Genomic DNA, 11882 nt, shown 5'->3' with positions numbered 1-11882 from the left:
CCTTCATGTATGTAGCAGTCAATCTCAAGATAAGCGTTAGGTTGATGGACTGTATAGACCATCAAAACATCTGACAAAAAGCAATAACAACTGACAGGACTACAGTGATAGCAGGGGGGTGTATAGCATAGCCCTGTAGGTTGTAGGGGTAGTCACAAGTTAAGCAAGAGGATTGACCTTCCTTGCCCTTTTTGTCTTGGATGCAGAAAGTGGCTTTTTTAAAAAGGTACATTTAAAATGAATTTCCCCCTCAGACTCTGCCTGTATCTACCAGATGAATATGAAACGTATGCTCTAATGATACAGATTTTGCCACAAAGACATAAGCTCACAGGATGATAGAGGGTTTTGCTTTTGAGCCTCTCTACCTGACAAAGCCTGTCCATGGTTCTGAGCAGCATTTAGGGCCGAAGGAGTGCCATTTCGTTTACACTGTGGAATTGTAGTGCCTTATACTGTCAGGTGTAACTACTGTATTATTTTTTCCACCCCAATTATATCAATCGACAACAGTCGAAACACCTCTCCGTAAAATGCAATAAAGCTCAACAGTAAAACAAACTAAATCCTCCAAAATTATCATAGAGTTGAATCAACTTATCTAAAACAGTTTCAACAAAAACGGAACATTATAACCTTTTTGGAGGGATGGTTTATTGCAGGACTGTTGTGTTAGACTGCCTTAGTTCTAGCTAGGTGTACCTAGTAAACTGACAGCTCAGTGTAAATGGTCCTTTGACATCAGTCCTGAATGGTGGATGCTGCTTTCAAGTCTCCTCGAAAATTTCATATTGTCAGCGCTTTAGGGCACACGATAGTATCAGGAGGAGAAAACGCACACCAAACATGTATTGATGTTTTTGCCACTTTTCGTCTCATACCTTCGCATTCATGTATTGACACGGCTTCAACGCCTTTCAATTGGCTGGTTTATCTGCCACGTATGTGTCTCCACGTCGTCCATGCGCGAAACACTTCCGATATTTTCTACGACACATGAACGCAGCAGTGCCTCAAGCTAACGTTAGCTCTTCCTGCGGTGTTATGAATTGAGCAACACAGAAGGTAACGGCAAATAAAGATATAAAACCAGCGTCTGCCAGGGGAAACAGGTCTAGGATGTATTCATAATACTTTTAGGAACCCACGTTAGTACAACAATGCTGTATTTGTTATCAGTAACGTTACTCGGCGAGAGTTAATGTCAGCTCTGCATTTGTTGTAGCTCAGCTAATGTTAGCAAACGTCGACACTCCTATGCTAACTTGTTAAGAGGGATATTACTAATGTTATCTAACGTTATACCTGTGGTGGAGTTTTACTCAGTACATTCAGCTACTCAAGTACTATACTTTAAAGTAAGAGAAGAGGAGGAGGAGGAGGAGGAGGGAGAAGACTACATGATACCAAAATCACCCTCCTTCACACATTTGGACTAATCGATTAGCTGATCCAGCTCCAGTTATTATGATAATTGATTAATTACGGAAGTTTTTTTTTCCAGTTTCTGAAATGTGAAGCTTTTCGGTGTCATACCTGGTAGTAAATTGAATATCTTTGGATTTTGGGCTGTTGATTGGACAAAACAAGACATCTGAAAATGTCATCTTTGGCTTGATTAATCAAGGAAATACTCGGAAGATTATACAATAATGGAACTAACTGACTAAGTTAACTGCAGCCCAACATTTCTGTTAGCCCTCAAATACAGTACTGTGCAAAATTCTAGGTAATTTGAATGTTAACATTCTTATCCATCATGCAACACCATCAGGGAGGCACACAGATTCACAGATTCATTCTGCAGCAGGACAACCATCCCAAACATACGGCCGGAGTCAAAAGAGTCAGTCTGGGGCTACATGAAGAGACAGAAGATACTGAGAGAGACTAAACCCACAGAGGAACTGTGGCAAGTTCTCCAAGATACTTGGAACAACCTGTCTGCCAAGTAGCTTGAAAAAGTTTGTCCAGGTGTACCGTGGAGAACTGCTCCTGCAAAGGTGGTCACATCCATTCCTGATTTGATTTAGATTTTTTTCTGTTTACTGCACTTTGTATGAAGTCAACTAATAAATAAAAAATATTTATATACGCATCCTAACTTTACTTTTTATGCCAGAAACTTTTGCACAGTACTGTATGTTGCCATGAGGTTTATACCAACATACATATTAAGGTTTATTGTCCTGTTAACACCTAACACAATTTTTGGCTGTTCTAACTTGTGTGTTAACTTATCACCTCTGTCCGCAGTGCTGGGAATGCAGCCACCGCTCCCAGCTGAGGCAGTCAGAGAGCTGGTGTGCTCCTGCCTGCACAGAGACCCAGTGGCAGCAGACCTCCGCTGCAGCCTGTTTGTTGCTGCTGCACAGAACTACAAGAGGGACTCTTTGCTCAGACCCTTCCCTCCTAGATACATAAGTGGTGACAATAAGGACTTTGAGGAGCTGGTAAGAAACATTCAAAAGCTTTCGAACAACCTATATTTCTGCTTAATTTATAAGAACATGCATAAATAATAATAAAAAGAGAATTGATTTTACACATTTTTGACAATGTCACCAAAGATTGAACATTATGAGCTTCGTAAAGATGGATTTTATGGCAGAGAAGTTGTACTGCATTAGATTGTACAGGTGTACCAAATGAAGTGGACACTTGAGTGTACATTTAGTGTTTTCTAATTTCAGAATATTTGCAATAAGCATGACTTTAATATTTTATCCAAAAAGCTAAAATATAAGGTGTTCAAAACATTTCATTTGTTGGTGTAAATATACTTTATATCAATTACAGATTTGCATCTTAGTTTCTGTGGGAACAGTCAAGACAATACAGGAATCTGTGATGGTGACATCAATGCAGAGATGATACCTCAGTTTCAGACAGAGAGATGGTACAAACACATTAAGATTTACATGCACTGAAAGGGAGGACATATAGCAAACAGGACTGCCGCCTGCTGCCTTGGCATTGTATCAAAACAAAGTTTATTTTGTTCTCCAGTTGGCTGATGTGAACTCTTTGCCTGGTGTGAGAGAGTTGGTGAGACTGCGACCTGGAGAGGGAGATCATCATCTGGCTCTCACACACTGGGTTCTCTCTTCAAACAGCTTTGCTGTGAAGACGCTACAGAAAGATGAGGTACGTCATCACACATATGAAAACATAAATCAGAGTTTCTTTAAGTGCTTGCTGTTTTGTTTACAGTGTGTTTCTTCGATCTCCACCAGTATCCCAAACTTTGTAAATTGACGGAAAATGAGGGGATTTCTGCGCCCGTGCCGGACTTCCTCTTTGAGCTGGAGTACTGTGATCAGATGAACGCCAGGTTTGAGAAGACAAGGGCAGGACGAGACGTCTTCTACGCATTCCACGGGAGCCGCCTGGAGAACTTTCACTCAATCATTCACAACGGGCTGCACTGTCACCTAAACAAGGTTGGTGCAGCCGTCTTCAACAGTATGCTGAAAGACCAGGTGGCAGAGATGTCCGGTTGTATCTGCCTGACAGGGAAACTTACATCTAATCAATCTGGTTTCTTTTTTGTATGTGCAGAACTCAGTGTTTGGAGAGGGGACCTACCTCACCAGTGACCTCAGCATGGCTGTCCTCTACAGTCCCCACAGCAGCGGCTGGAGAGAAAGTCTCCTGGGTCCGCTGCTGAGCTGTGTTGCCTTGTGTGAGGTCATTGATCATCCAGATGTTAAGTGCCAGGTCAAGAAAAAAGGTGTGTACCCCACGTGACGTATTAGATACGCAGAATGTGAATGACATATGTTTTAAATTGCTGCATACTAAAACCACCCATTAATTGCCCATTTCAGATTCTGAAACCGTTGACCGTCAGCGCTCAAGGGCAAAGAACAGTGAAGGAGGGGATGTACCGCAGAAGTACTTTATAGTCACCAACAATCAGCTTTTGCGAGTCAAGTACCTGCTTGTTTACTCTCAGAAGAGGTACCTGTCCAGGTGAGAATCTCCTGGGTCAAATGGAGTTTTTCAGATCCCTTGTGGCAAAAGATGTAAATACACAAAAAGTTTGCATGAGCTACTGAACACAAAAAATTCATAAATTTATTTATAAATAAAGTTTGTGTAGTGTATTTTTTGTGGATATATGTGACTAGGGATGAACATTAACGTGTATGTAGATTATATAATTTAAAGATTATTTTGTGAATGTTTAGTTTGATATAGTGAAGTGTAGGGATAGGTCTGCATAACAGTAGTGTTTATTGATACAGATGCTTATCAATACTCTGACTGGTAATTGTCCATAATCTTATAAATAAGGGACAAGTCAAATTTGCTAAGAGTTGTTGACAAAACAATGTCACCGCAAGGTCAACTTGCTTTTTCTTTAACTTTTAACCATATTACAAGGTTTGCTAACATGACTTCCTGTCTATGTAACCATGTTAGCTATTTAGCTCCTGGTCACATGCAGCATCTACAGCAGTAAAGACTCTTTTGATGACTTATGATGAGTTTTGATCATTTCATTAGATTTGCTCATCTCAAACTCATCTATAAACCTCCAAATAATCAGGCTCGTGAGGCGCTCAGTGAGCTGGTGGTTCCTCTGAGGGTTTCTGGTTCAGTAACTAGAGGTGCGTTCCAGGAATTGTCAGGTGCCCTCTTATAAATTCTCATTTGGACAGATATCTTTTTTTGTTGGGGGATCAACGTGTGGAACTCTTTACCCACAGAACTCAAACTGGATTGTGACTGGGATCATTTTAAACTCAAAGTGAAACAGTCTTGAAAGAGGGATCATTAATGATCTGGTGCTTGTCGTTTTATGGTATTTATTTGTATTATTGTTTGTAATTTTTTGGTGGTTTAGGCTGTTTGTATGTATTTGCATTGTACATTAGCATAGGTTATAAATGCTATGGTATGTGGCATTGGCTTTTGGCCGAAAATTGCAAAAACAAAAATGCATGGAAGTTTCGTTTGTGCTTCATTAAAAATAAACTAAACTGATAGAAGAACATATGTATAGCTTTTCAGAAGCTAACAACAATAGATGAATAACTTTTTAAAAACAAAATGTATCTAATTATGATTTTAATGATATTTCACACAAATGTGTACCTTGCACAAAACTATTCTGAAATATAGGGCTGCAAGTAATAATTATTGTTTTTATCAATTAATCTGCCGATTGTTATCTCGATTAAGAAAATAGTGAAAGAGCCTGTAAAAATTTCCCACATCCCGAGGTGATATCTTCAGATGTCTTGTTTTTGTCTGACCAACAGTCCAAAACCCAAAAATGTTCAGCTCAGTATCAAGTGCCACAAAGAAAAGCATAAAATCCTCACGTTTCAGAAGCTGGAACAATCAAATGTTTGGCATTTTTGCTTAAAATTATTTAAACAATTATTCAATCATCAAAATAGTTGCCAAATAATTTTCTGTCAATCGACTAATTGATTGATTGACCAATCGCTACGGAAATATAGGCCTGTTTTTTTCCTGAAACGGTTTCATTAAGTGAATGAGTGCATTGGTTCAGTCGTCATCTTGTGGCTGTCTTTGTGTTTTTCTTCTTCAGACGTTCCCGCAGCACCTCCTGGTTCCTCCGACACCATTTTGCCGTCATGATGAGTCTCTACCTTCTGCTGCTCATTCTCATCGGTGCCTTTAACTCCACCACCTTCGTATCCTTTTGGAACAGACTATTCAGGTGACGAGACAACAGGACGGACGGATGTTCATTTTCCACTGTGCCTTCCTGATCAGAGACTGACTGGAGGCCTGAGCAAAGATGCACCTTTATACTGTTTTCTCTTTACAATCATTTTCTTTATTTATATAAGTAGTTCTAATGACTTTTAGTCCAAGATAACATATCTTTTCAAATAGGGGCTATCTCCGTAGCTGCTATTGTGTATTAAGAGCATTCTTCATTCTTAATTTTAAGAATTGTATTGCAATGTTTCATCTGTAATTTGTATTGATTAGTAAAAATTCACTTTTGTAGATACGCTCTGTTGCCGTGTGGTTGTGGTCCTCTGGGGACAGTTTTATTAACCAAAGATGGGGAAAGAAAAAACGCCTGACTTGTTAATAGCGCCGATGCTGGACTAGGCAGTAACATCATTGTTCCACTTTAAACGCTTAATTTTATGGCTTGACTTTGATTTACTCCAGAACGGGCCATTTGTAGCTCCTGACTTAAGTGTAACTCTAAGGTATTGAACACACCGGTTAGTTTTGACGAAGGAAAAACATAGGGTCGCCATTTTGGTTATGCTAACATTTATAAAAATATGGATCACAGAAAGGCCACTGATCACCTTATTTGTAGTCATTTCAGATATGCTTTTTTTTATCTTTAAAGCAGTAAAGGATTTAAGCTGTATATCCTGTTAAAGACATCAGTTCTTGAGATTTACTACAATGTTTGACACTAATAAAATGATACTTTTAATTGAAATTGTTTCAAGGGGTTTGAGTGAGGTTAGTCTGTTATTAAATTGACTTAAAAATCTGAAAAGTGTGGCGGTGGACTGTAAATGATCGTCGTGCTTGTTTCAGATCTCTAACATCACACAATGCGCTGTTTGTTCAGAAATATTGAGAAGAATCATGTGGAAATCTTTGCAGCTGCTTCCCTCTACACCAAAATCTACTTGAAGGTCACTCTTTCATGATAATCTCTTGTACTTTTGTATTGTTCCAGGCTTTTGTGTCGTATCCAGACTTTAACATGGGCTCGCTGCCTAAGACAGGGGCACATTTATTACAGCTGGCACACAGACAGTCCCTTTGATATCCATTGTTTTTATCAGTTTAAAAAAAAAAAAAAAAAAGTGAGACTGATATATGGGATTGATAACGGTGGCGGCCTGCTTTGGTGACAGAGCCTGTCGTTCCGATAGATATGGGATACGCTTGGAAGCCCAAGAAATGTACAAAAGGAAGAGAATTTGGATGGACTTCTTGTAGCAGCATGGCCAAAGCACATGCCAGCAACTGAAGGGATGGAGTGCTGAACTTAGACTTTCACACAAACCGGAAAATGTAGCATTAAATAGAAAATTTCCTGGTACACATAACCAAAGTGCATGTTTTAGACAGATTTTGAAAATTTGTAGACCTATTATTTAACAAGGACTTAATTTACTGGCAAATAACTGCCTGTGCAATACTGTCAGCGCAGTTGATTTCTTATCGATTAACTCGCCCCCCCCCGGCACCTGTTCATTTAGAAACACGTCGAACGAGGAGCCGCACCGTCCCCTTTTGGGGCTGATTTAAACACTGGAGATTATTTAGGTATCACGGTGCGTCGCCGATGCGACTGACTCACGGGCCTTTGCTTTTGGTGTGAAAACTGATTCCATCTTGCGAAATCCCTCAGATAAACGGCCCCCTCTCTTTCCAGAATTGTCTCCCACTTGAAGGACACGGAACAAACTGCCCATTGTTGGTCCACACTTCATTATTGCGGCCTCATAAACTGTCGGTTATTCAATAACCATCAACTGTCAGGGGGGAAGCAGTGGCAGAGGGGGACTCAGGACGCCTTACTCCTCCCGTGAACCAGAAAAACCCTCTGAAAATGGGAACAGTTCAGACAGAAGAGACGCGGCGGTGATTGTTTTTTTCGACCTATCCCAACGCACGTGTCTAAATTGGTTCGCTCGTTCGTGGTGCAACAATCACTATAAGGGTGGGGGGGGGGGGGGGGTGAACAAGACCAAACTAGAAGCAAGCCATGCCGGTGGCTTCCAGCTAAACGCTCGAACATGCGCCGAAGTCCGAGCAGCGCAACTGCGTCTGATCGCGGTAGTCATTCGTTCCGCAGGGGACAGTTCCGCAGGGGTCGTGAACTGATTTATCCTGAATGTCCGAACCCAATTCCCCGACGGCCCGTCCAGGTCGTGGGGACATTTCGGCCAGTGATGTGATGGGCGGGCAGGCCGGCCGACTCCGGCCGTCCTCCGAAATCCGCGCAAGACACCGTGCAGCGCAAAGTGCGGGCGCTTCATCATCATCTACCATCACCTACTCACTGCTTGTTATGGGTCGTTGGGAGGATGAAGTTGAGTCCCGATACAGAAGGAAATCATTTACGGTAAAGAAATCATACATGTCGTTGTTTTCAGACGCAGTGGGATTGTTGGTTTTCTTTTTTTTTTTCCACTTATCCTCAAGTTGACCGTTGACAGAGAGAACTGATCATCATAACCATCTTCCAAAGCAGGTGCTCTTCGGTATTATCGACTCCATATATCGACTCCATGGATCGCACTGAGCTTCTCCTTGGCTCCGAGAGATTGTGGCCCCTCGGGGCTCAGGCGCAGCGCGGAGCCACGGGCTCAAAGCACAAGATGCTTTCAAAACGTAGAGTAAAGTACGCGGAGACCAGTGGTGAGAACCCGCCGCACAAGCTCACATGAGACGTGGTTCACGGAGTGACAGGTGCGACGGAAAGCCTGCAATGCATCCACCCGCCCATCCTCGCCCTGCGCAGACGCCAGTCCCCACCAAATAAATAAAAGAAGAAGAAAAAGCACAGTATGACATGGAATTTTATTTCTGACGATTTAAAATATATTTCATTTCACGGGATTTTATTCACGTTCACGTGAGATACAAAATGCGACACACAAAGTTTAGAGATAGCTGCCTTTTTTTTTTTTTTTTTTTTTTTTACATTTTGCTACATGAGCTAGTGAAGAGTTCCTCCGGATTTCTTCTCCGCACACAAGGAATTACTTGGGTGTGCTTTGACAGGCTGGAACCAAACACACAAAATGCCCCTCGGGATCAGCCTACGGAGGAAAAGAGGACAGCGTGCACACAGTTGGATTAATGGATGAAGTATTTTAATGCAGCCCATTGCAATTTACCCCCCCACCTACCTGCAGGTTGTTGTGGCATACGGGACCGTGGTTTACTGTCAGGTGATTGTGGACACACTTCCCGAAGCGGTGCAGACAGGAGGGATCGGAGGGGGCGCAGGTCTGGGGACACGACGGGGGTCTCAGCAGCAGGCAGCTTGAACAGGAGGTGTGCTGGCAGGAGCCCTGGCACGCTTTTCTCTCCAGAGACACAAACCTGCGGAGCAGGTAAGTCAGATTTCCGTTCGGACGGCATCATACAAGACATTGGGGAAAAGGCCGGGAACGGAGTGAGGTTTCATTCAGTCACCTGGCCGAGCAGATCTCCGCCGGGTTGGCCCGGCAGTGTTCCTTGGTGCACTCGGGATGACAGGCCTCCGGATCCAGCGGTGCAATCACTGGACACAAGAGCACATTTTCAACGCTGAGTGAGACGCGGCGGCGGTGCGACTCGCGGTCTCTCTGGGGGCCCCGCGCGTGAAAATGTGACACGACCCGAGCGCGGACGCGTCTCAACCTCGCACTGCGCCCGACGCACAGCATCAGCGACGGTGACAACTTGCGTCTCACCACGGGGCAGATAAGGGCCTAATTATGGCCTAACTATCCGCAGAAACCTTTGATTCGGAGAACGCCTTGACCGCACTATCAGTCTTCACAGTTCATAAACATCGTTTACTATATTGGCACCGTTCCCAGCACGGCGACTGACAGTGGGGAAGTGTAACTCAACTGCGTTTGCTCAAGCACTGTACCCGAGGTAAGTTTGAATATGTCCATTTTTCTGCCACTTTACAGTTCAGCTCAGAGGCAAACATTGTACTTTTTACTCCACTACATTTATTTCACAGCTATAGTTACTGGTTACTTTGATGCTCAGGCCTTAAAATTCAAAACATGCGATCAGTTTTCAAACTGTGATGCATTTCTGGAGGTTAAATTACACAACAGTATATAAAACTATTAAAAATATCGGCTACAACAATAAACTGCAGGCTATCTTTTAATGAATCAATAGCACTAATAAAATATTTAATGAAATAAGTGTATGATACTTTTACCTTTTGATGCTTTGAGTATAGGATTTCTCTGACACGTCTGTACTTTAACTTATAAAACATTTTTGACCCCAGGAGTTTTACTTGTAATGGAGTATTCTTACGTTGTGGTCGTGCTACTTTTACTTAAATAAAGGATCTTAGGGCTCACAAGGTGTAATTTAGTTCTGTATTGTTGACTTTTTGTGATACAAAATTCAGACATTGCTTCATCTTCTTATTTATTTATTTATTATTTTTTTTAAACTGGTGACTAAATCATAACCTCACCTGCTTTACAGACCCCTTTGCGCTCTTCGCCCCGTTTGTCAGCCGCTGCGTCCGGGTAAACGCACACCAGTCCCTCGTCACACTTGCCCAGATAGTCCCATGCTCCTCCACAGGTCTCCCCCTCCGTTCTGGCACAAACAGGGCAGCAGCCGCAGACTCCCGTGGTGACACCACCTCTGCACCCGAGCCGCAGCGCCCGTCGGGAGGAGCAGTGTATCCTCTCGCAGGGCGGGCAGTGAAGGGCCTGGAGCTGCTGGGCAGCTCCGGAGGGAACCTCCTCTGACCCCAGCGCCCCCAGCAAGGCGCTCAGAAAGAAAAGCGTCCGCATCCTTGATAGACCTAGTGTTGATAGACCTGAGAGCTGAGAGCGCCCGTCGAGTCCTTTTAAATAGGTCAGCACCTGGGAAAGCTTCAGAGTTTATGAGCCACAACCTCCTCCCCCCAATAGCAGCCAATAGATTTGGGGGGGGGTTGTTACTGGGTGGGTTTAGCATAAATACACAGTTAATTATCCCCATGTCTTATCTTCACACTATCAACAGTGTGATTTTGTTTGGAAATAATTCTTCCTTCTGAACACCATTAGATAAGTCTGATGAAGACTGAACCCCTTTGTATTTGGAGTCACATGACCTCTGGAAGGGGCAATTCAGTGCGCACTTACAATCAGGTAATGACCTATTTCTTGAAAGAACAAAAGGATTAAGACATCAACAGGTTATCTGATCGGGACGTCTCGTAAGTTTTGCAGCTCTGAATAAAAGCCGGCAGGTTGTGTAAATAAGAACAAAAGGTGGCCACTGTTACTGGCTGTCTCTTAAAACCACACAGCAGGTCAACACGGTTTGAATGATAACCAACAAATAGTGTGCCCTGTGTGATGGGAGTTTATGTTCACTGCGGTGAAAGCAAATAAATACAATTGTACTCTCCTCCAAGTCTTAATCTGTTGACCGCGGAGCTGTGCGCACGAATCGGTGCCAGACCTTGACCCCGCGGTCCTCCCCGAAAAGAGGAAATTGGAGCCCCGCAGAGCCTGAGCCCTCGCTCCTGGATGAACGGGGCGCCGTGAAGAGGGAGCAGGTGGCGAAAGAGCAGAAGCAGCAGCAGGAGGAAGCAGCAATATTCAAAGCCCGGCCCGACAGTGTCAGTCACGAAGAGCCTCTGCAGCCCAAAAAGGAGGACAGGTTACCTCACCTCTGAGGTCGCTGGGGAGCACAGTGCTATCCCATGGGGTGAAGGTGACGGTGGATAACAAGGGGGTGGGCCCACAGGGGGTGTAGTGCCACGTGGTCCTCCGCAGAGCAAACAGCGCTAGCCACTTTCCTAGAGACTGCTTCCCAAAAGCAGTGGGAGGAAGCTCCAGTAACCCGACAGACACCTTAAGACCCAAATGCACGATGGAGTGACACCTGCCAAATTCCAACCAACCCGCTCCCCAAATGCTCTTGTAATACTACAGATACTGAACAGTAGCTGCTACCCTCCCTAACCTTTTTCTTACACCTTACCTAATGTTTTAATTGGAAAGAAATGTTTAGTTCATATTCATTGATTTATCGATAAGTGAAATGGTTACTCTTGCAGACGTCCAAGAGAGAACACTTTCTAATGCTACGTGAATAATGTGTCGAACTTAAAGTTAAAAGAGAAAACAACTCCCCCTTAACCCCTCGTTATTCGGTTTTCT

The 11882-nt window shown here is 43.3% G+C and overlaps 2 protein-coding genes across 5 annotated transcripts; one reads left to right on the top strand and one right to left on the bottom strand.

Annotated features, from left to right (window-relative positions):
- Positions 1-942: 942 nt before the first annotated feature.
- Positions 943-6450, top strand: parp16 (poly (ADP-ribose) polymerase family, member 16). 4 transcript variants are annotated; one of them, XM_040131943.1, is made up of 8 exons: positions 947-1065; positions 1775-2003; positions 2257-2453; positions 3010-3147; positions 3237-3443; positions 3562-3733; positions 3831-3975; positions 5567-6450. In XM_040131943.1, exons 3-8 carry the CDS (start codon positions 2265-2267, stop codon positions 5700-5702), a joined length of 987 nt encoding a protein of 328 aa, XP_039987877.1. In that variant the 5' UTR covers positions 947-1065; positions 1775-2003; positions 2257-2264; the 3' UTR covers positions 5703-6450. The 4 variants fall into 4 exon arrangements, with proteins under 4 accessions (XP_039987875.1, XP_039987877.1, XP_039987879.1 ...); XM_040131945.1 differs by having other exon boundaries at positions 960-1065; positions 1808-2003; XM_040131944.1 differs by lacking the exon at positions 947-1065 and adding an exon at positions 1405-1729 and having other exon boundaries at positions 1808-2003.
- Positions 6451-8603: 2153 nt separating this feature from the next.
- si:ch73-330k17.3 (IGFBP domain-containing protein) lies at positions 8604-10520 on the bottom strand. The gene is made up of 4 exons (XM_040132265.1): positions 10193-10520; positions 9175-9262; positions 8886-9081; positions 8604-8795 (listed from the first exon to the last, which is right to left on the bottom strand). Exons 1-4 carry the CDS (start codon positions 10518-10520, stop codon positions 8736-8738), a joined length of 672 nt encoding a protein of 223 aa, XP_039988199.1. The 3' UTR covers positions 8604-8735.
- Between the last annotated feature and the right edge of the window lie 1362 nt (positions 10521-11882).

The sequence above is a fragment of the Xiphias gladius genome, chromosome 8 (assembly GCF_016859285.1).
Source record: "Xiphias gladius isolate SHS-SW01 ecotype Sanya breed wild chromosome 8, ASM1685928v1, whole genome shotgun sequence".
NCBI lineage: Eukaryota > Metazoa > Chordata > Actinopteri > Istiophoriformes > Xiphiidae > Xiphias > Xiphias gladius.
Note: the sequence above shows the minus strand (reverse complement) of the source record. Positions and strands in the feature narration are given on the sequence as shown.

Bases quoted from the DNA above. Each gene is read 5' to 3' on its own strand.
- parp16 (XM_040131941.1), top strand. From the start codon at position 2,265: ATGCAGCCACCGCTCCCAGCTGAGGCAGTCAGAGAGCTGGTGTGCTCC. The intron at 3,444-3,561 runs GTTGGTGCAGCC...TTGTATGTGCAG, and splicing joins TGCACTGTCACCTAAACAAG to AACTCAGTGTTTGGAGAGGG. The intron at 3,976-5,566 runs GTGAGAATCTCC...TTTCTTCTTCAG, and splicing joins CAGAAGAGGTACCTGTCCAG to ACGTTCCCGCAGCACCTCCT.
- si:ch73-330k17.3 (XM_040132265.1), bottom strand. From the start codon at position 10,520: ATGCGGACGCTTTTCTTTCTGAGCGCCTTGCTGGGGGCGCTGGGGTCA. The intron at 9,263-10,192 runs GTGAGGTTATGA...TCTTGTGTCCAG, and splicing joins CAAAGGGGTCTGTAAAGCAG to TGATTGCACCGCTGGATCCG. The intron at 8,796-8,885 runs GTAGGTGGGGGG...TTTCCTCCGTAG, and splicing joins TATGCCACAACAACCTGCAG to GCTGATCCCGAGGGGCATTT.